Consider the following 20,397-nt stretch of genomic DNA (forward strand, 5'->3'; position numbering starts at 1 on the left):
TTTTATGATAACAAAGAGTTGAGAATTGGGAGGATACCCATCAATTAGGGAATGGCTGAATAAGTGATAGTATATTAATATGATGGAATACTGCTATACTGTAAGAGATGATTAAAGGAATGGTTTCAGAAAAACCTGGGAAGAGTTACATGAATTGATGCAGAATAAAATAAGTGGAACAAAGAAGATAATTTGTGTGATAACAAAACAATTTAAAGATAGGCAACTGTGAAAGGCCTAAGAACTCTACTCAAAACAATCAACAGCCATGATCCTAGAAAACAATGACGAAGCTTACTATCCACATCCTGACAGGAAGGTGATAGACAAGGGTGTAGAATGAGACACATAATTTTGGACACAATCAATGTTTTGACTTGACTATCTGTATTTGTTACAATGCTTCTCTTTTTCTTTTTCTTTCCAATCAGGGGAGTGTGAAAATGAAAGAAAGAGAAAATATTTTTGTTAACTGAAAAAATTTTAATCTATTAAGTAAAAAAAATCAACTAAGGCATAGAACAAGAAGATATAATCTCACCAAATATGAGCTACACCACTGCTGTGAAGGATATCCAGCACAAAGTGCAAGTGGAAGATGGATTCCCTGTAGACACTGAGGTCCTCCAGTTGTTTCTGTATGTGAATAACAATATACTTACTGTATCAAGGCCCCAAATGCTTTAAAATCTCCTAAATGAGATTTATGAACACTAGTTTGGCCTAACTATTCAAACAAAAAAGTAGATGCAGAATATCTGTTGTCTCTATGCTATAGTATGCATTTGATGGACAACTTTTAGAGTGGTTTCTTCTATCTATATTTATATCTATCTTGAACATACACAGTAGATGTTCAGGAAGTGAGACCAGAATTGAACAAGAGGAAGAGAGTAGATGGAATCGCCTTTGGGAAATTGCACAGAGCTTTTAGATTCTAAGTTTTTGCTGGATAAAAAGTTCATTTTTTAAACTACCATTATTTTTCATAATATTATATGTCTAAAAATGATTTAAAAAACAACAACAACCTCAGATTAAAGAATTCATCAATTAATTAGAAAGAACTTATTAGGGGCAGCTTGGTGGTATAGTGGATAGAAGTCAGAGCACCTGAGTTCAAATCTGGTCTCAGATACTTAACACTTCCTAACTGACCCTGGCTAAGTCACTTGACCGCAATTGCCTCAGTGGGGGAAAAAAAAAAAAAGAACTTACTAGATTCCAGGCACTGATAACTTAATTGTTAAATTAAATTTGAAGGTTACCCAAAGAGTAATGGAAAAAGACTGCTACATATGAGTAATGAAGGGTTACTCAAGTGAAGTTGCATAAAAGATATCAACAGAAAAATGTTCACTTAGAAAAGAAGGCACTGACTGTTCATAAAGCAAGGGTGGAGTTTAGCCTGCAGATAATCCATGTGCTCCACCTGTCAGATTGGCTAAGATGACAGGAACAAATAATGATGAATGTTGAAGGGGATGTGGGAAAACTGGGACACTGATGCATTGTTGGTGGAGTTGTGAAAGAATCCAGCCATTCTGGAGAGCAGTTTGGAACTATGCCCAAAAAGTTGTCAAACTGTGCATACCTTTTGACCCAGCAGTGCTACTACAGGGGTTATATCCCAAAGAAATACTAAAGCGCGGAAAGGGACCTGTATGTGCCAAAATGTTTGTGGCAGCTCTTTTTGTTGTAGCTAGACACTGGAAGTTGAATGGATGTCCATCAATTGGAGAATGGTTGGGTAAATTATGGTATATGAAGGTTATGGAATATTATTGTTCTGTAAGAAATGACCAGCAGGAGGAATACAGAGAGGCCTGGAGAGACTTAAATCAACTGATGCTGAGTGAAATGAGCAGAACCAGAAGATCACTGTACACTTCAACAACAATACTGTATGGGGATGTATTCTGATGGAAGTGGAAATCTTCAACATAAAGAAGATCCAACTCACTTCCAGTTGATCAATGATGGACAGAAATAACTACACCCAGAGAAGGAACACTGGGAAGCGAATGTAAATTGTTAGCACTACTGTCTATCTACCCAGGTTACTTATACCTTCGGAAGCTAATAATTAATGTGCAACAAGAAAATGGTATTTACACACATATATTGTATCTAGGTTATATTGTAACACATGTAAAATGTATGGGATTGCCTGTCATCGGGGGGAGGGAGTGGAGGGAGGGAGGGAGGGGATAATTTGGAAAAATGAATAAAAAAAAAAAAGATAATCCATGTGCTCTAATACTATTACTCAGTGTTGTGAGATGTAAAGAAAGTCCCCTAGCATGTTAGATGGAGCTCCAGGAAGGACTTGTGGAAGGCTGTAGAAGATAAGTTGTAATTTGTACCACTGGAAAAAGTGTTCCCATTGATTAGACTGCAGAGTCATAAAAAATGAAAAGCAAACAAGGTCAGAATGTTTGGAAGAAGGGAGGGTTTAATAGAAGAGATGATTAGTTCTGTTTTGGATGTGATGAATTTAAGATGCAAATGGAAAATCCATATGAACTTATAGAACAGGTGGGTGGTGATAAGGGAGTCGAATTCAGAAGAGTTGAGCATCATCTGCACAGAGATGGCGATTAAACCCATAGGAGGTTGTCACTGAGGGTGAGAACAGAGAATGAGAATAGAGTCAGGAAAAGAGCTTTAATGGACATCAACGCTTAGGGAACAGAAATTGATGATAAACCAAGAAAGGGGATAGAAAAGAATCAAGAATCAGGAGAAAGAGAGAGCAAGGAAATCAAGGGGGATCCAGGAAGGGAGGAGCCTATAATGATTACCCTTTGTAATACTCTCACTTCTACCCTAAGTTACTGCCCTGACCTGGATGTTCTAGCTAGGAAGTGCATACTATATTCTTGAATGCCACAAGATCCAGAGAGGAGAGGTAGGGAAAAGGAAGGGAGAGGGGGAGGAGAGAAGAGAGAGGGGAAAGGGAAGAGAAAGAGAAGGGGGAAGAAGAGAAGGAACAAAGGGAAGAGGAGGGGGAAAAGGAAAGAAATAGAGGAAGAAAGGGAAAGGGAAAGCTAGGGGAGGGAAAGAGAGAGGGGTAAAGAAAGAGAGAAAGAAGGAAAAAGAGGGAAAGGGGAAGGGAGAAGAAGAGAGGGAGAGAGAGAAAAAGGAGAAAGAGAAGAGAGACACACACAGAGAGATGCACAGAGAGAGAGAGAAAGACAGAGAGAGAGACACAGAGACAGAGAGAGACAGAGACAGAGAGAAAAGAGAGAGAGAGACACACAGAGAGAGACAGAGACAGAGAGAAAAGAGAGAGAGAGGAGAGAGGGAGAGGAGAATGGGAGAGGGAGGGAGAGGGAGAAGGGGGGAGAGAGAGAAGGGGAGAGAGAGAGAGAGAAAAAGAGAGAGAGAGAGAGAGAGAGAGAGAGAGAGAGAGAGAGAGAGAGGAGAAGAAGAAGAAAGAGGAGGAGGAGGAGAGAGAGACACAGACAGAGAGAGACACAGACAGAGAGAAAAGAGAGAGAGAGGAGAGAGGGAGAGGAGAATGGGAGAGGGAGGGAGAGGGAGAAGGGGGGAGAGAGAGAAGGGGAGAGAGAGAGAGAGAAAAAGAGAGAGAGAGAGAGAGAGAGAGAGAGAGAGAGAGAGAGGAGAAGAAGAAGAAAGAGGAGGAGGAGGAGAGAGAGACACAGACAGAGAGAGACACAGACAGAGAGAAAAGAGAGAGAGAGGAGAGAGGGAGAGGAGAATGGGAGAGGGAGGGAGAGGGAGAAGGGGGGAGAGAGAGAAGGGGAGAGAGAGAGAGAGAAAAGAGAGAGAGAGAGAGAGAGAGAGAGAGAGAGAGAGAGAGAGAGAGGAGAAGAAGAAGAAAGAGGAGGAGGAGGAGAGAGAGACACAGACAGAGAGAGACACAGACAGAGAGAAAAGAGAGAGAGAGGAGAGAGGGAGAAGGAGAGGGGAGAATGAGAGAGAGAGAGAGAGAGAGAGAGAGAGAGAGAGAGAGAGAGAGAGAGAGAGAGAGAGAGAGAGAGAGAAGCAGACAAAGATAAAGACAGAGACAGAGCACTTGTGTCAGGCAGCATTAATTGTTGGGGATATAAATTTAAAAATTGGTCTATACCCTTGGAAGTTACATTCTACTAGGGACAGACAAAATATAATGGAGAGCCAAAATGTGTGGGCTGGAGCTACGTGTAGTCAAGGCTTCTGGGGAGAAAGTGAAACACCCTGGATGTTTATCTGGGAGGGAAGTGAACTCGGTGAACACCCTTCATAAAACAGTGACTTTAACCGGGAACCACTAAACGTCAGAACAGAACCCAGGGAGGAGGCACCTGGGCTAGGACGTGGTAGGATTTAAAGGGAGAACAAACTTTCACTCTTGTTCTCCTCTTCCTTTCCTTTGAAATTGTGCCTGAAGATTCTCTTTCTAGGCCTTTTTGTGAAGGGAAAGGCGAGCCTCTCCAGTACTGGGGCAATGTCACCCTGCCTTGCAACTGCCAAGGAGGACAGAATGATGGGGATGGCCACCGGGCTCAGGCAGAAGTCCCGGACTTCCCCTTCTCTTGAGGAATTTGCCTTGGTTCTGCTTTCTGAGGGAGCCAGATTGACTGACAGCCCAGCCTCTGCCATGCTGATGGATTATCGCAGGGCCAGCAGAGAAATGGGCAGCGGTCGGTTGGGGAAACAGAGCAGCAGCAGTGTCAGAAAGGCTGAGCTTCTGAGAGCCAGTGCAAGCTGGGGAGGCACGCCAGCCCTGGGCGGATTGTGCTCTGCTGAAACCCAGCCAAAGAATTAGAATCAAGGCAGCACGCTCTATTCCTTCTCTGATTTCCTTCCTCTTTTTAGAGGGCCTGTTTTCTAGGATGAGAGACTTCTATGTTTCTTAAATATTTGTTTATCTTGTTTTTTAAGCTGGCAGTTGTAATAAATATGGTTAGCATTCTCTCTGTCTCTCTCTCTTTGTCTCTCTCTCTCTCTCTCTCTCTCTCTCTCTCTCTCTCTCTCTCTCTCTCTCTCTGTGTGTGTGTGTGTGTGTGTGTGTGTGTGTGTGTGTGTGTGTGTTTTGCTCAAATGCAATGGATAGAAACAATTGGGGAGCACTTGGTGGAGGAAGATAGAAATAGAGAGATGTAAAATTGCAGTATTTTTATTTTTTAGTCAGCAACTCATTGGATGGGGGCTCAGGGCTTAAAAGGAGAGTTATTGATTGTTTTTTTTTGCCAGTCCCCAGAACACAGAGAGTGTACTTGGGTACATCTAGGTTAGGGGTTCTTTACCTATTTGATGTCATAGACCCATTTGGCAGTTTGGAGAATCCTGTGGACCCCTTTTCAGAATTACGACTTTTAAAAAAACATTATAATTAAAGAGAATGTCAAATTTTAGTTAGAAGTTAGTGAAAGTAAAGACTTATTTTTTCTCCCTTCCGAATTCATGGACCCCTGAAATCTATTTAGTAAGTTGTGAATTCCTGCTTTAAGAAATGAGTCAGCAGTGGCTGGGAAGCTGTGACTAGCTGAGCTGGCATCTGAGGTGAGGCTTTTGTCATTTTCCTTCCCTTTTCCCCCAGAGCTTGGCTCAAGAGGAAATCCTCTCAAAGAGGGGAGGGACCAAGGGAATGGCTAGAAAGACAGCCCTATCCAGAGGGAAGAGGGTCTCTGTCCAGTTGAGGATAGATATAAGTTAGAAAAACTGCCAATCTTGCTCACTTGCACAGCATAGCAACACACTGTCAAGCCATTATTACGAGTGGAAATGACTTTTTTAGGATTATAAAAATAAAAAGAATAGGTTGAGCACATTATAGGGTCAGGTGAAGGTTTTTGTTTCAGTATATGGGGGGGGCATGAGAATATTTGTAGGTTTCAGGGAAGGACCTGATAGATAGGAGGAAATTGAAGGTGAGAAATCGAAGGAATCATTAATGCAACAAATTTTCAGAGGAGATAATACCATAGAATGATTAAATCTTTTTTTAATAGAATGAGTTCCTTTCTTCATTTTCTTTTTTCTCAGTAGTATTTTATTTTCTAATTAGACACGATAGTTTTCAACATCAATTTTTGAAAGATTTGGAATTCTAACTTTTTTCTTCCCTATCTCCCCAAGAAAACAATCTGACATAGGCTATACATGCACAATCACTTTAAACACATTTCCATGTCAATCATGTTGGGAGAGAAAAATCAGAACAAAAGAGAAACATGATCATGCCACACAAGAAAAGTCATATCAAAAAGGAAAAAAAGGAGAAAGAAAACAAAATACAAGCAAACAACAACAAAAAGAATAAAAACACTATGTTGTGGTTTACATTCAGTTCCCACTGTATTTTCTCTGGGTACAGATGGCTTTCTTCATCACAAGACCATTGGAACTGGTCTGAATAATCCTGCTGTTGCCATGTACAGAGATCTCCTGGTTCTGTTCATTTCACTCAGCATCAGTTCATGTCAGTCTCTTCAGTCCTCTCTGAAATCATCCTCCTGATCATTTCTTATGGAACAATTATATTCCATAACATTCATATACTATAACTTATTCAGCCATTCCCCAATTGATGGGCAGTAGAATGGTTAAATCTTGAGTCCTTCAGTCTTGACTGAGATTAAATCCCCCCTCTAACACTTACTAGCTGTGTGACCCTAAATAAGTCAGTTAAATCCCTGAGCCTTAACGTCTTTATCTGTAAAATAGATATGATAGTACTAACCTTACAGAATTACTGCAGGAATCACATACATATAAAAGTACTTTGCAAAACATTAAGTATTATATATAAATGCAAGTCATTATTATTATTCTCTGGTTTTCAGGGAATAATTGTTATTATTCTCTGGGTTTGGGTTTGTTGTTGTTGTTGTTGTTTTTTGGTCTTGAAAAGGAGAAAAGGAATCATGATATAGTGGATGAGGCCTCGGCCTTGGAGTAAGGAAGAACAAGATTCAAATCCTGCTTTAGATACTCACTTTTTACATGGGACAAGTCACTTAACCAATAACCTTTATTCCTCATAAAATAAAGTGGTTGGATTCAATGATTTCTAACATACCTTCAACTCTAAAAATATTCTGATCTCATGTTTCTTAGACTGAAGCAAAGGCAACTTGCTAGATGAGATCACTTGCCAATGGCCCCACAGCCATTAAGTTTCAGAAGCTGGATTTGAATTCAGGCAGCTTCTGATTCCAGACTCAGCTTCCTTTCCATTATACTGTGATGCCTCTTAATCTCCATAGAATCTAGCTTCTTCATCTGTAAAATGGATGCCTTCTAAGAACCCTTCTAAATGCCATGATCAATCAACCAACAAGCATTGATTAAGCACCTACTGTGTGTTAGAACCCATACTCAACACTAGGAGTGCAAATACAAACAAAAAATTCCCCACTGTCGTAGGGCCTTCATTGAACAAGCACTAGTTTTATTGTGGTGGGAGCTTATTTATTCTATGCCCCCATTAAACAGTAGAGGGCTCTGCTCCTTGTGAGCTCTCAGAATGACCAGGCAAGTCCTTTTCTAATTTGGCCCACCAAAGTTGAAAAATGTCAAGTTCTGCTGCCACCTTCTGGTAGTCCTTTTTGAAAGGTGGAAGCCAAACCAGTACCTTTCTTCTGCAAGGGAGTTTCACTTAATTGCTATATTTTCACCTTTCCAGGAGCTCCCTAGGGTCAGGGAGTGCTGAAAGGAACAAATCTCTCCCAGTGGATAAAGTGATCTTCAAGGCTGGGGTCTGTGTCTTAGCCATGAGAATAGAAATTCTTTTTTTTTTTTTTTAAGTTTCAATAGTATTTTCTTTTTGCAATTACATGTAAAAAGTTTTCAACATTCATTTTTATAAAATTTTGAGTTCCAGATTTTTTCCCTTCCTTTTCCCCTTTCTCCTCCCAAAGACAGAAAGCAATCTAATATAGATTATAAATGTACAATAATTTTAAGTATATTACCATAGTAGTCATGTCATGAAAGAAAAATCAGAAAAGAAAGAAAAAGCAAACAACAAAAGGTGAAATCAGTGTGTTGATCTGCATTCAAACTCCATAGTTCTCTCTCTAGACTGTGTGGCATTATCCATCCCAAGTCTATTGGATTTGTCTTGCATCACCGTATTGCCGAGAAGAAATAAGCCTGCCATAGTTGATCATCACACAATCTTGCTGATACTGTGTACAATGTTCTCCTGGTTCTGTTCATTTCACGTAACAAAGTTCATACAAGTCTTTCCAGGCTTTTCTAAAATCAGCCAGCTCATCATTTCTGATACAACAATAATATTCCATTATGAAAACAGGAACTCCTAAGGATGGAGATCATATTCTCCTTTCATCATAGTTAGTACTCCCTCATGTCTCTCCCATCACATAGAATTCTCCAAAGTTAAGAGACATGATCCTATTCAAAAGATTAGGGACTCTCCAGAGATAGAGTGACTCATCAGATTGGAGTCTTCTCCCTAACTAATATCTCTCTCTCTCATCTAATAATCTCTCTTAAATAAAAGGAAAATCCTTTATCCTTCCAATGGATGATGACTCCTCTGTTAGCATGAAGGCTCACTTGGAGTAGGGAAGGAAAGGGCATAGGGGCATTCATCACTGTTCTTTTCTTCCTTCCCTAATGTCCAGTATAGGGTCTTGTTCATATTCTTGAAACACCACAATGAAAGAATAAAGAAAACTAGAGTATTTCCTTCTAGAGTGGGTGGAGATATAGTTAGTAAGAATAAGAGAAGTTAAAAAAGAATCATAGGTCATTGAGCACAATTCCCTCATTTTGCATATGAAAAAATTGAAGGCCAGAGAATTTGGATGATTTGCCCAAGATTATAGAGTTGCTGGGTGGCCAAGCTAGGATTTTAACCTATGTCTTTTGCTTCCAAACCCAGTTTTCTTTCCTCTGTACCAGCTTCCCTTCTCTAGCTAGACCCATTACTTAAAACAGTCTCTGATTATAAACAATTTCATTTGTATATTACTCATTACCTTTAAAAAACACTTATCATATCATCCTTAGCTCTCCTAGGTCAGCATAGCTTAATGGAGAGATGACTGCTCTTGTAGTTAGGAGGAATGAGATTCTAGTACTAACTGTCATTAACTACATCTTAGGCAAGCATTCGCCTCTTTGGGCCTCAGTTTCCTCAATTGTAAAAAATGTTTGACTTGATTATCTCTAATTCCTTTAATTCCTTTTCCTTTTCTTATTGCTAAAGCCAACATTTCTAGTCGAATGTTGAATAATAGTGATAATGGACATCCTTGTTTCACCCCTGATCTAATTGGGAATGCATCCAGCTTCTCTCCATTACAAATAATGCTTGCTGTAAGTTTTTGATAGGTACTGCTACTTGATTATCTCTAAGGTGCCTTCTAGTTCTCACATCCTAGGGTCATAGGTTAGCAAAGCAATTGACTTCCACAATATTTCTTGAGTAATGACTTGAGTGCAAGGTTCTGTTTAAGAAGCTGAGGCTACAAAGATGGAAATCACATAGACTCTGTTCCCAGGGAGTCTACATTCTAAGGGGAACAAGAATGTTTTGTATGTGTGTTTGTGTGCAGGTGAAAATAAAATAAGAGTGAAGGAAAGATACAGGCAAATAAGAAAAATCAGAAATTGGAAAATTGGGAAGAGTCTTATGATAAACATGGCATCTGAACTGGATCTTGAAGAAAGGAAGGGAGATCATGAAATTGTTTATTTCTGGGATATACCTTTGAGATCATCTAGTCCAACTTTACCTTGTTTTACAGATGAGAAAACTGAAGTCCATAAGTTGTGAGCAGCTGAGCCAGAATTTGAACCCGAGTCCTCTTTTAAGGACAGCTGAGTGGTGCAGGGGACAGAATGCTGGGCCTGAATTAAAATTCAGACTCAGACACTTACTGTCACCATATGAACCTGGGCAAGTCACTTAACCCATTTTTCTTGGTTTCCTCATCTATAAAATGAGCCGAGAAGGTGATGGCAAAGCATTCCAGTGTCTTTCCCCAAAACCACAAATGGGGTCACAAAGAGTCAGACATGTCTCTCAACAGCAATAACCTCTTACTGAGAAAAGAGACAGAGAGAGAAAAAGAGAGATGGGTAGATATGAGAAGACTCCCTGGGGAAAAACACAGCAAAAGCAGGACTCGGAGAACTCTGCCATATAAACAGAAGAGGCAAATATGCCAAAGCTCATCTAGCAAAATCAATCAAATTCAGTTCTTCACTCTGACATGCAGAAGTCTCTGCAATCTGGCCCAAGGTGAGCTATCCAGCTTTATTTCCCTCTGCATAAATCTTCCACTTCATTCAGATCTTCCCATTGACTTCTCAAATGTACAATTCTCATTCTGACCTGCCAAAATCCTACTTCAGAATGGAGATCAAGATCCAGAACAGAAGAACAACAGAGTTGGGGGGGGGGGGGAATCAATTATAAGAAGATTCCTGGAGGAGCTGAACTTTCAGCCTGGTTTTAAAGTTTTAAAGTAAGGGATTTTTTTTTTTTTTTTTGAAGAAAGGACAGGCAGGAAGAGGATTTCTAGCTTTTGCCCTTCAAACGTAAATGAGGGTCTGGGAGCTGTCCAGCAACTTAATTCCTGAAATTGAAGGAGAGCTACGGGAAACAAGACCACCAACTATCCAAACCCTCTCAGAACATCTTTCTTCCTTTCTCTCCCTTCTTCCTCTCTCCCTCCCTCCCTTCCTTTCTTTTCTGTTTCCTTCCTTTTTTCCTTCCTTCCTCCCTTCCCTCCTTTCCTTCTCTGCTTCTCTTCCTACTTTCTTTCCTCCCTATCTCCCTCACTCTTTCCTTCCCTTTATTCCTTTCCTTATTTCCTCCTTCTTGCTTTCTCTTTATTTCTTCTTTTTTCTTCTTGCTTTCCCCTTTTTTCCTTCTTCTTACCCTCCTTCCTCCCTTTCCTCTTTCCCTTTTCTCTTCCCTCCTTTCTCTTTTGCTCTTTTTCCTCCTTTGTTTCCTTTCTTTCATCCTTCTCAGGATAGTCCTTATTCTCTCCTCTACCCCATTCCTTTGTTAACACTCTCCTTTGTTTATGATTTCTAGTCTGCTTTTCTTAACAGAGCCTGGAAGTGGATGTACTGTACCCTTCTTCCTTCCTAAGAACAGGTAGCATGACTTGATAGAGCAAATTCTGAATATCCAGAAGACCCAGGTTCAAATTCTGCTTCTAACATTAGTTACTTAGTTACTTAAACTCTAAGCCTAACATTAATAAATCATGGTAAAAAAAAATACTTGTAGCACCCCCTTTCAGTGTGCTACCTGAGACAATGTATGTTTCTAGATGGTTGGATAATATTTATTCATTTGTATTTTCTAGTTTATCCCCTAGTTGGGGAAAGACAATTTAGATATTAAGTGATTATGTATTTGCATGGGTGAATAGACCATGCTTCCCTAAGAAATCACAGCCTAATGAAAACTTAGGACCGGTACCACTGACTCTAACTTCCTGGTGGGCTGAGAGTGAGCCTGAATTGTCAAAGGGAGAGCAGTCCATCTAAGATTGTTATGGATAATACCATTCTGGTCTTTGATTCCAAAGAACAGGATTTTCTTAGCTGAGAGAGGTTTGTGAAGGTTGAGGTAGATCTTATGAATTATATATTAAAGTTTAAGTGCCACCGAAGTCTTGGATTAAGTAAGTTTATTTTAAATGCACTTTTAACCTCACCCTATGAATTGGCTCCAGCTTTGGATAGTCTCTTTCCCCCTTGTGATTATACTGGTTTGGAGAGGAAGCTTCCTTTGCTGATGGAGATTGGCACCTACTTCGGAACTGAGAGTTTTAGAGTTGCCCGGAGGGTGCCCAGAAGTTAAGGATCGGGCCAGGGATTTCAGTCTCCCGTCTTCCTGACTCTGAGGTCAGTTCTATCTGATCTACCACCCAAGCTGCCTCTCAGTATTCTATAAGGAGGAAATATGACCCCCTAAGTAGGATAATTATAAATGTAAGCAGCAGGTGGCGCAGAGAAGCTAGACAATCATCTACTAAACTCCAGACCTACTGAGCATGCTTGTGCTTCTCTCCCCCCCCCCCCCCCTTCTTGTGGTTGGATCGCCCCTTTGGCCACGTGGTTAGCTTTACAAAGTAATGCGGCAACAGAACTATTTCTAAGACTGTGAAAAGTGAACGTTGAAGTGTCCACTTCCCTCCTTCCCCATCTGTTACTCTTACTACCCGCTGATTTAAAGATGTACGAATTCTCAATTCATATTCAGACCTATAAAGGGAGAGTACTACTCTCCCACTTTGTCCAGTTTTTGTGAGGATAAAATGAGAATCTATTTGTAAAATATGCAGCACTAATGCCTCATAGCAAGCGCTTAATAAAGACTTGTTTCCTTTCTTCTACCTTAAGTTGCATGTTTTTATGATTGTTATTTGTAAAGCATCCAGCACTTATGTCTGATAGTATGCACTTAATAAATACTGGTTTCATATATTTTAACAGGTATTGGAACACCTGCCATGGGGGAGGGAGTGGGGGAAAGGAGAGGAAAAGTTGGAACAGAAGGTTTTGCAAGGGTCGGTGTTGAAAAATTACTCATGCAAATGTTTTGTAAATAAAAAGCTATAATAACAAAATAAAGGCTTGTTTCCTTTTTCTACTTCAAGTTGCATGTTTTTATGATTGCTATTTGTGAATCATCCAGCACTAATGCCTAACAATAAGCACTTAAATAAATACTTGTTTCCTTTCTTCTACCTTAAGTTGCATGTTTTTATGATTGCTATTTGTAAAGCATCCAGCACTAATGCCTGACAGTAAGCACTTAAATAAATACTTGTTTCCTTTCTTCTACCTTAAGTTGCATGTTTTTATGATTGCTATTTGTGAAGCATCCAGCACTAATGCCTGACAGTAAGCACTTAAATAAATACTTGTTTCCTTTCTTCTACCTTAAGTTGCATGTTTTTATGATTGTTATTTGTAAAGCATCCAGCACTAATGCCTGACAGTAAGCACTTAAATAAATACTTGTTTCCTTTCTTCTACCTTAAGTTGCATGTTTTTATGATTGTTATTTGTAAAGCATCCAGCACTAATGTCTAACAGTAAGCACTTAAATAAATACTTGTTTCCTTTCTTCTACCTTAAGTTGCATGTTTTTATGATTGTTATTTGTAAAGCATCCAGCACTAATGTCTAACAGTAAGCACTTAAATAAATACTTGTTTCCTTTCTTCTACCTTAAGTTGCATGTTTTTATGATTGTTATTTGTAAAGCATCCAGCACTAATGTCTAACAGTAAGCACTTAAATAAATACTTGTTTCCTTTCTTCTACCTTAAGTTGCATGTTTTTATGATTGTTATTTGTAAAGCATCCAGCACTAATGCCTAACAGTAAGCACTTAAATAAATACTTGTTTCCTTTCTTCTACCTTAAGTTGCATGTTTTTATGATTGCTATTTGTAAAGCATCCAGCACTAATGCCTGACATCAAGCACTTAATAAATACTGGTTTCATATATTTTAACAGGTATTGGAACACCTGCCATGGGGGAGGGAGTGGGGGAAAGGAGAGGAAAAGTTGGAACAGAAGGTTTTGCAAGGGTCGGTGTTGAAAAATTACTCATGCAAATGTTTTGTAAATAAAAAGCTATAATAACAAAATAAAGGCTTGTTTCCTTTTTCTACTTCAAGTTGCATGTTTTTATGATTGCTATTTGTGAATCATCCAGCACTAATGCCTAACAATAAGCACTTAAATAAATACTTGTTTCCTTTCTTCTACCTTAAGTTGCATGTTTTTATGATTGCTATTTGTAAAGCATCCAGCACTAACGCCTAACAGTAAGCACTTAAATAAATACTTGTTTCCTTTCTTCTACCTTAAGTTGCATGTTTTTATGATTGCTATTTGTAAAGCATCCAGCACTAACGCCTAACAGTAAGCACTTAAATAAATACTTGTTTCCTTTCTTCTACCTTAAGTTGCATGTTTTTATGATTGCTATTTGTGAAGCATCCAGCACTAATGCCTAACAGTAAGCACTTAAATAAATACTTTGTTTCCTTTCTTCTACCTTAAGTTGCATGTTTTTATGATTGCTATTTGTGAAGCATCCAGCACTAATGCCTAACAGTAAGCACTTAAATAAATACTTTGTTTCCTTTCTTCTACCTTAAGTTGCATGTTTTTATGATTGCTATTTGTAAAGCATCCAGCACTAATGCCTGACAGTAAGCACTTAATAAATACTGGTTTCATATATTTTAACAGGTATTGGAACACCTGCCATGGGGGGAGGGAGTGGGGGAAAGGAGAGGAAAAGTTGGAACAGAAGGTTTTGCAAGGGTCCATGTTGAAAAATTAGTCATGAAAATGTTTTGTAAATAAAAAGCTATAATAAAAAATACTTGTTTCCTTTCTTTTACCTTAAGTTGCATGTTTTTATGATTATTATTAGTAAATATCCAGCACTTGTCTGATAGTAAACACTTAATAAAGACTTGTTTCCTTTCTTCTACCTTCAGGAGCATGTTTACATGCTTGTTTGTTTATATATGTCATAAACTGATGGCAATTAAGTTTCTATCCGTCTAATGATGGCTATGAAATGTATCCCTCAGTGTATAACACACTAACGACTATTAAGTGTCTGGGTGTCATTCTGATGCCTGTTGAGCGAATTCACTTTTGCTGTTACGGTTGAGTTCCCAGCAGTGCTCGGGCAGGTCCCAAGACCTGATTTTGGAGCTTGTGCGCTGCTGCTCACGTCTGGGGAGGGAACCTGGGGGCGGGCCCTGCTCGCGTGCTTGCTCCCCGGGGAGCCGGAGCCCGAGGCTTTAAAGGGCAGACTCCGGCCATGCTCGGGGCGACATGGAGGGCAGCCTGGGCCGGGCGGTGTGCATCCTCACCGGAGCTTCGCGGGGCTTCGGCCGCAGCCTGCTACCGCTGCTGGCCCCGCGGCTGGCCGCCGGCTCGGTCCTGGTGCTGAGCGCCCGCAACGACGGGGCCTTGCGGACGCTGGCGGCCGAGCTGGGGGCGCTGTGGCCGGGCCTCCGGGTGCGGTGCGTGCCGGCCGACCTGGGCAACGAGGCCGGGCTGCGGGGGCTGCTGGATGCGCTGCGGAAGCAGCCCAGACCAGCGGACTTGCAGCGGCTGCTGCTGATCAATAACGCCGGTAAACCTTTGGTTTGGGGCACAGAGTAATGAGGTGGGAAGGAGAGCCCAGACAGAAGAGCCAAGTGGCTGCTCCGAGTACCGAGACCGGGGAGCTCCCCGAAGTCCTGGAGGGGGAAGTAGCTCCAGGGATCGTCTAGGCGCACATCCTCCCTCCCGCCCCCCGCAGCCGCCGCCGCCGCACGGGGGATGGAGGAGAGAGCTCCCCGAAAGTGGCTGACTTTAGTCACCCGGTGGGGAGTGACAGAGCCCAACTCTTTCCCACTTCACCCACGTGACTCCTGCCGAGTTTGAAAAGGGGATTAACAGTGCTATAAAATTACCCATGCATATAGCTTGTAAATAAAAAGCTATAATAAAAAAAGAAAAAGAAAAAGAAAAAGAAAAGGGGAGTGAAGGCGGGCCCTCGGATCGCCAATCCGGCCGGCTGTTCCCTGTGGCAATTCTTTGCCTTCTCCTCTCAGCAGTACTTTGTGTCTGGGGGCAGGAGCTCGGGGTCAGAGTCCACACTTTCCCCGCAGCTCCAGCTCACATGGTTCCCTTGTCAATTTTGCTTCTTCCTTCCCTCCCTTTTATGAGTCAAACGGAGGAAAAGACAGCTCTCTCTCTCTCTAAGGGTCGAGATTGCCCCATTTACCGAGCCCCAAGGGGACCTGAGATCGCTAGCCCGGGGATGTGGCTTGTTTTCCCTAGCCACACGTTTGTAGAGGAGTTTGGGAAAATCCTGAGCCCTTGTGGCTTGCTCAACTATCTGGAAGAATCTTATTTTTATTATTTTGTGTTTGTGCTTTACCTTATATTCCTTCTCTGCAGCTGAGAGACTTGTGAATGGTCCTATATTATATATTATATTATATTATATCCATGTTATTTAAAACATTTTTAATATCCCAATCACTGTGTATACAAATAGAAAAGTGGGTCAGTCTTGACTCTAAAGAAAGAAGCTCTAAAGAAGGACACAGATTTAGGAGGTTTCAGCTGCAGGATAGATGGAGCAGTGATCCATAAACTGATGGCAAGGATTAAAAGGTCAAAGGAGCAAGCCTGGTGCACTCTGGGAGCACTGGCTAGGTAGATGGATGCCAACTAATAATTGGTGGGGAAAGGGTAGTGGGTCTACAGGTTGGGGTGGAGTGGGGCTTTGGGTTCCTTTAGGCAGAAGTGGGTATGGGGTAGAGGCTCCCCATCCTACCATTGGGTCTCTCTCTCTGTCTCTCTGTCTCTCTCTGTCTCTCTGTCTCTGTCTCTGTCTCTGTCTCTGTCTCTCTCTTTTTGCTGAGGCAATTGGGGTTAAGTGACTTGCTCAGAGTCAGATTTGAACTCAGATCCTCCTGACTTCAGGGCTGGTGCTCTATCCACTTTGCCACCTAGCTGCCCATGGCCTCATTTTTTTTTTTTTTTTGTACAAAATGTAACAGTGGAATTAGGTGATCTCTAGTGTCCTTTTCAGTTCTCAAATCTAACTCTGAATATGACCTCTACACCAGAGTTTTTTTCCACCTTGAGAAATTAGAAATATCTCCAAACCCTGAGTAGAAAGTGACTATCACCTCCATGTATGATGAATGATAGACTTTCAAATCAATCAGTATAGTTCCTGATTTTGCTTGATTCTTGAAGGTTCCCTGGGTGATCCCTCCAAAGGCATCATAGATCTCACTGATCCGGCAGAAGTCAATGATTATTGGATGCTGAATGTCACCTCTGCACTATGCCTGACTTCGGGTGTCCTGAGGACCTTTCCTCCAAGTTCCAACCTGGGCAGAATTGTGGTCAATATCTCCTCCCAGTTTGCCCTGAAGCCTACCAAGAGCTGGGCTTTGTACTGTATGGGAAAAGCGGCTCGTGACATGATGTTCAAAGTCTTAGCAGCTGAAGAGCCTGATGTTAGAGTGCTGAGCTATGCCCCAGGTAAGGGTTTCCTGAGGAGGGATACAGGAAATTGATCACAGATCTGCTGGGAAGGAGAGGTGGCCAGTGGCCCGAATTAGGCAGAGGAAAGTTTTGATTGCCCAATTCTGTAATTAGTTTTGGGAGGAGAGACACCCACAAACATCCCTGCCTTCAAGTTGCTGTTTGCTAATCTGCTAGTGGGTAAACAGTCCCTATTCTCCAAAAGCCCTTAGGTTGATGGAGGAGTGCCTATATTTATCAACCTTTTTTATTTCATGGGGAGGGGGAGGAAGTAGCAGCTACTCTTATGAACTGAGAAAGGGACTTGGAATCAGAAAGATTTGGATTCCAAGCCCTCCTCAGACATTTACTAATTTTATGGCCCTGAGAAAGTCACTAAACTTTCTGAACCTCAACCTATTCATCTGTAAAATGAGAACTGGAAGTAATGGCCTCTGAGTCTCCTCCATCTCTAAATCTATGATTCCATGAACCTTTGATGAGAGAGCAGACCCTGTCCCTAGGAAGTCTCTTGGGTCTCTTGGAAGAGAACATCTCTGCACTCAGAGATAGCACTCAGATGTGAGGTAGTTAAAGATAGCAAGTCTCATGCCTTTGATATTGCTTCACAGAGTTCTTCTTCTACCCTGTCAAAAATCCCACGACAATAAGGTAGAGCTGGGAGCCAAAATGAGTTAGGGTAAGCCCTTTAACAGTAGGGACAACTGTTCTTTGGATAAAGCTCAGCAGTTCAAGGTCCCAGAGGCACTGATGGGACCTCCCAAGGCCTAAGGGGTCCCAGAAGGGGCTCATGGCAGAATTGTCTTGTGCCAGGTGACTTTTGGCTTCTACATCTCACCCTCTTTCCTTTTTTCTCTTGTTCCTATTCCTGGCACTCCTCAGGTCCTCTGGACACAGATATGCGTCAGATTGCCAAGGCGTACACAAAGGATCCTGAAACCCGCCAGATGTTACATCAGCTCTCCAAGAGTGGGGGGTCTAGTGGATTGCACTGTGTCTGGCCAGAAACTGATGGAGCTATTGCTAGCAAACACCTTTAAGTCTGGGGCCCATATTGATTTCTTTGATAATTAAGTTACTCGTGTCCTCCTCTCCTCCTTTCCAATACCCCAATCAACTCTATACTCTTTTGTAGTTGATAACTTTATCATAAAATACCAAAGTACTGCTTCTTTTCCCTGGGTTAAATATCTGGCCCTTAATGAGGACAGCAGCCATTCATTAAATAAACACATGGATTATAGATTTAAAGTTGAAAGAAACCTTACAGATAGCTGAGCCAAGCTCTTATTTTATAGATGAGGACCTAGAGAGGGCAAATGCTGACATGTAATGAGCTGCAAAACTAGTTCAATTTTGACTCCAAAATTTAGCACATCGTGGACTGTAGCGAGAACCATAGAATTTTGCAGCTGGCAAGGATTTCAGAGATCCAAAAAGTGCCTGACCATGAATTCCCTTCACAGTGAAAAAAGAACCTATCACTTGCCAAAACAGCCTGTTATATTCTTTGGTAGTTTTTGTTATGAGTTTTTCCTGACATTAAGCTTAAATGTGCCTCTTGGCAGCATACAGGTGATCCCCCACCATTTTCCTCTTCTACTGTCTGGAGCCAAGCCAAACCCATTTGAGCATCCAGGATGGCAGAGACTCCCTGCCAAAGTAGTATTTCTTAGTTGGTATCACATCCAGGAAATAGATAAAATCACCGAGCTAACCAGCCTTCATTTCTCCCCTGGTTCTGCTTCTGACTCTCTGGACTTCCACACCAGTTACTCTCCCACTAGCTCTTGCCTGGATTCCCTTTCCCCTTTTTAGTATAGCAAGTAAATTTATAAAGTAGCTAATAAAAAAGTAACAACAGCAGGGAGATTGCAAAGGGGAATCTAGAAGTTCCTTACAGATTGTCTCATAAAGGAAGAACAAAGGTTTCTTGCAAAGTGTCTCTCATAAATGAACCATGCTGAGACTATATTCTAAAAAAGGAAAGCCATTTGAACCTTGCTGGGAGGACTTCTGATTCTGCTAATTGTCTCGGTCTGTAACCCTCAGAGAAGTTCTAGATGTCCATAGTAAGATCATCAGAAAATCAAATGTTGCTGATATATTTTAAGTTGATGTAGATATGTTAGTAAACTCAAGGTGACACAGATAAGAGTCTCCCACCAAAATTCTATAAAAATGGAACCCCATAATAAACTCAAGGTTAAACAGATAACAGTCTCCTACCAAAATTCTATTAAAATGGGATCCCCAAACTCCTGCCCCTGAGGACTTTTCCATCTCCTAAGAGTCCATGCTGCTTAAATACTCCCGACTCCAATCCATGCTTATGTGATTCTCCTCCTTCCATTCTCTTCTCCATACTGCTTAACCTCTTCCACCACCCCATTCCTATCCCCATGCCATTTGCCTCTGTATCCCCTTTCCCCACTGTTTATCTCTGTACTTTCTGCTGCTTGCTCTTGTACCCTCTGTGCCTTATTAAAATGTGGTTGAATATTTCTCTCTGATGCCATTATGCTTTTTCCTGGTGTGTGTCAAAAGAACTGGGGATACTTGCCCCCATTTGTACCAGTAGGACCTACTTAATGGTCCCATTCCTTTATTATATTACTAAGTCCATAAATTAATTAAAAATACAAGTGGCTTCTAAAACTTAACCAGAAAAGTCTCCTCAGGATGAATAAGGTGAAATTGTAATGATATCATCTTGCTGGAGTTTCAGTAATAGCCAGGTCTAACTAGAAGTCGGTGTAAGTTAAACCTTAAGTATACCAGAGTTGTATAGGAGGCAGGGAGAGGGGGACCAGACTCCTCAGGGCTCCACTAGGTATAGAAAGAAAACTTTAAGCTTGGATAGAGTGACGTGAATTTTTGCTCGATCTGTAATTTTTGTGGTGGGAAAATTTCTGGATTGGATCCCTTCTCTGTCACATACTGCCCTGGGTCTTCTTCTAGCAGGTCCCTTAACTTCTCTGGTTAATTTGTCAACAAGAACTATTGAAAGAAAAAGAAAGCAGGCTGACAGAAGCTAGAGTCCTCCCCATACTTTCTACCCAAGTGCTTTTACTTGCTGGCCCAGTTTTGTACCATCGACAAATATGAACATACCACGTATGACTTGAACTCAGTTATTGATGTGAAAATAACACAATCTTGCTTCTTACTCATGGTTTGGGCGTTAGGGGACAGATCCTGGTCTTTTTAAAAATTGCTTTTTATTTACAAAACATACACATGGGTAATTTTCCAACACTGACCCTTGCAAAACCTTGTGCTCCAAATTTCCCCCCCTTTCCCCCCACCTCCTCCCCTAGATGGCGGGTAGTCCAATCCATGTTAAATATATTCAAATA

At 41.2% G+C, this 20,397-nt stretch overlaps 1 protein-coding gene across 1 annotated transcript; it reads left to right on the top strand.

The window, feature by feature from the left end:
* Window positions 1–14,780: 14,780 nt before the first annotated feature.
* LOC141554026 (sepiapterin reductase-like) lies at window positions 14,781–19,544 on the top strand. The gene is made up of 3 exons (XM_074285537.1): window positions 14,781–15,122; window positions 16,745–17,035; window positions 17,921–19,544. Exons 1-3 carry the CDS (start codon window positions 14,819–14,821, stop codon window positions 18,076–18,078), a joined length of 753 nt encoding a protein of 250 aa, XP_074141638.1. The 5' UTR covers window positions 14,781–14,818; the 3' UTR covers window positions 18,079–19,544.
* The last annotated feature ends 853 nt before the right edge of the window (window positions 19,545–20,397 follow it).

This window comes from Sminthopsis crassicaudata, chromosome 2 (genome assembly GCF_048593235.1).
Source record: "Sminthopsis crassicaudata isolate SCR6 chromosome 2, ASM4859323v1, whole genome shotgun sequence".
NCBI lineage: Eukaryota > Metazoa > Chordata > Mammalia > Dasyuromorphia > Dasyuridae > Sminthopsis > Sminthopsis crassicaudata.

What these genes read in the sequence shown, in the direction of transcription:
- LOC141554026 (XM_074285537.1), top strand. Translation starts at nt 14,819, where the DNA reads ATGGAGGGCAGCCTGGGCCGGGCGGTGTGCATCCTCACCGGAGCTTCG. An exon ending in GCTGCTGATCAATAACGCCG is followed by an intron (nt 15,123 to 16,744) that starts GTAAACCTTTGG and finishes TGATTCTTGAAG; the next exon opens with GTTCCCTGGGTGATCCCTCC. An exon ending in AGTGCTGAGCTATGCCCCAG is followed by an intron (nt 17,036 to 17,920) that starts GTAAGGGTTTCC and finishes GGCACTCCTCAG; the next exon opens with GTCCTCTGGACACAGATATG.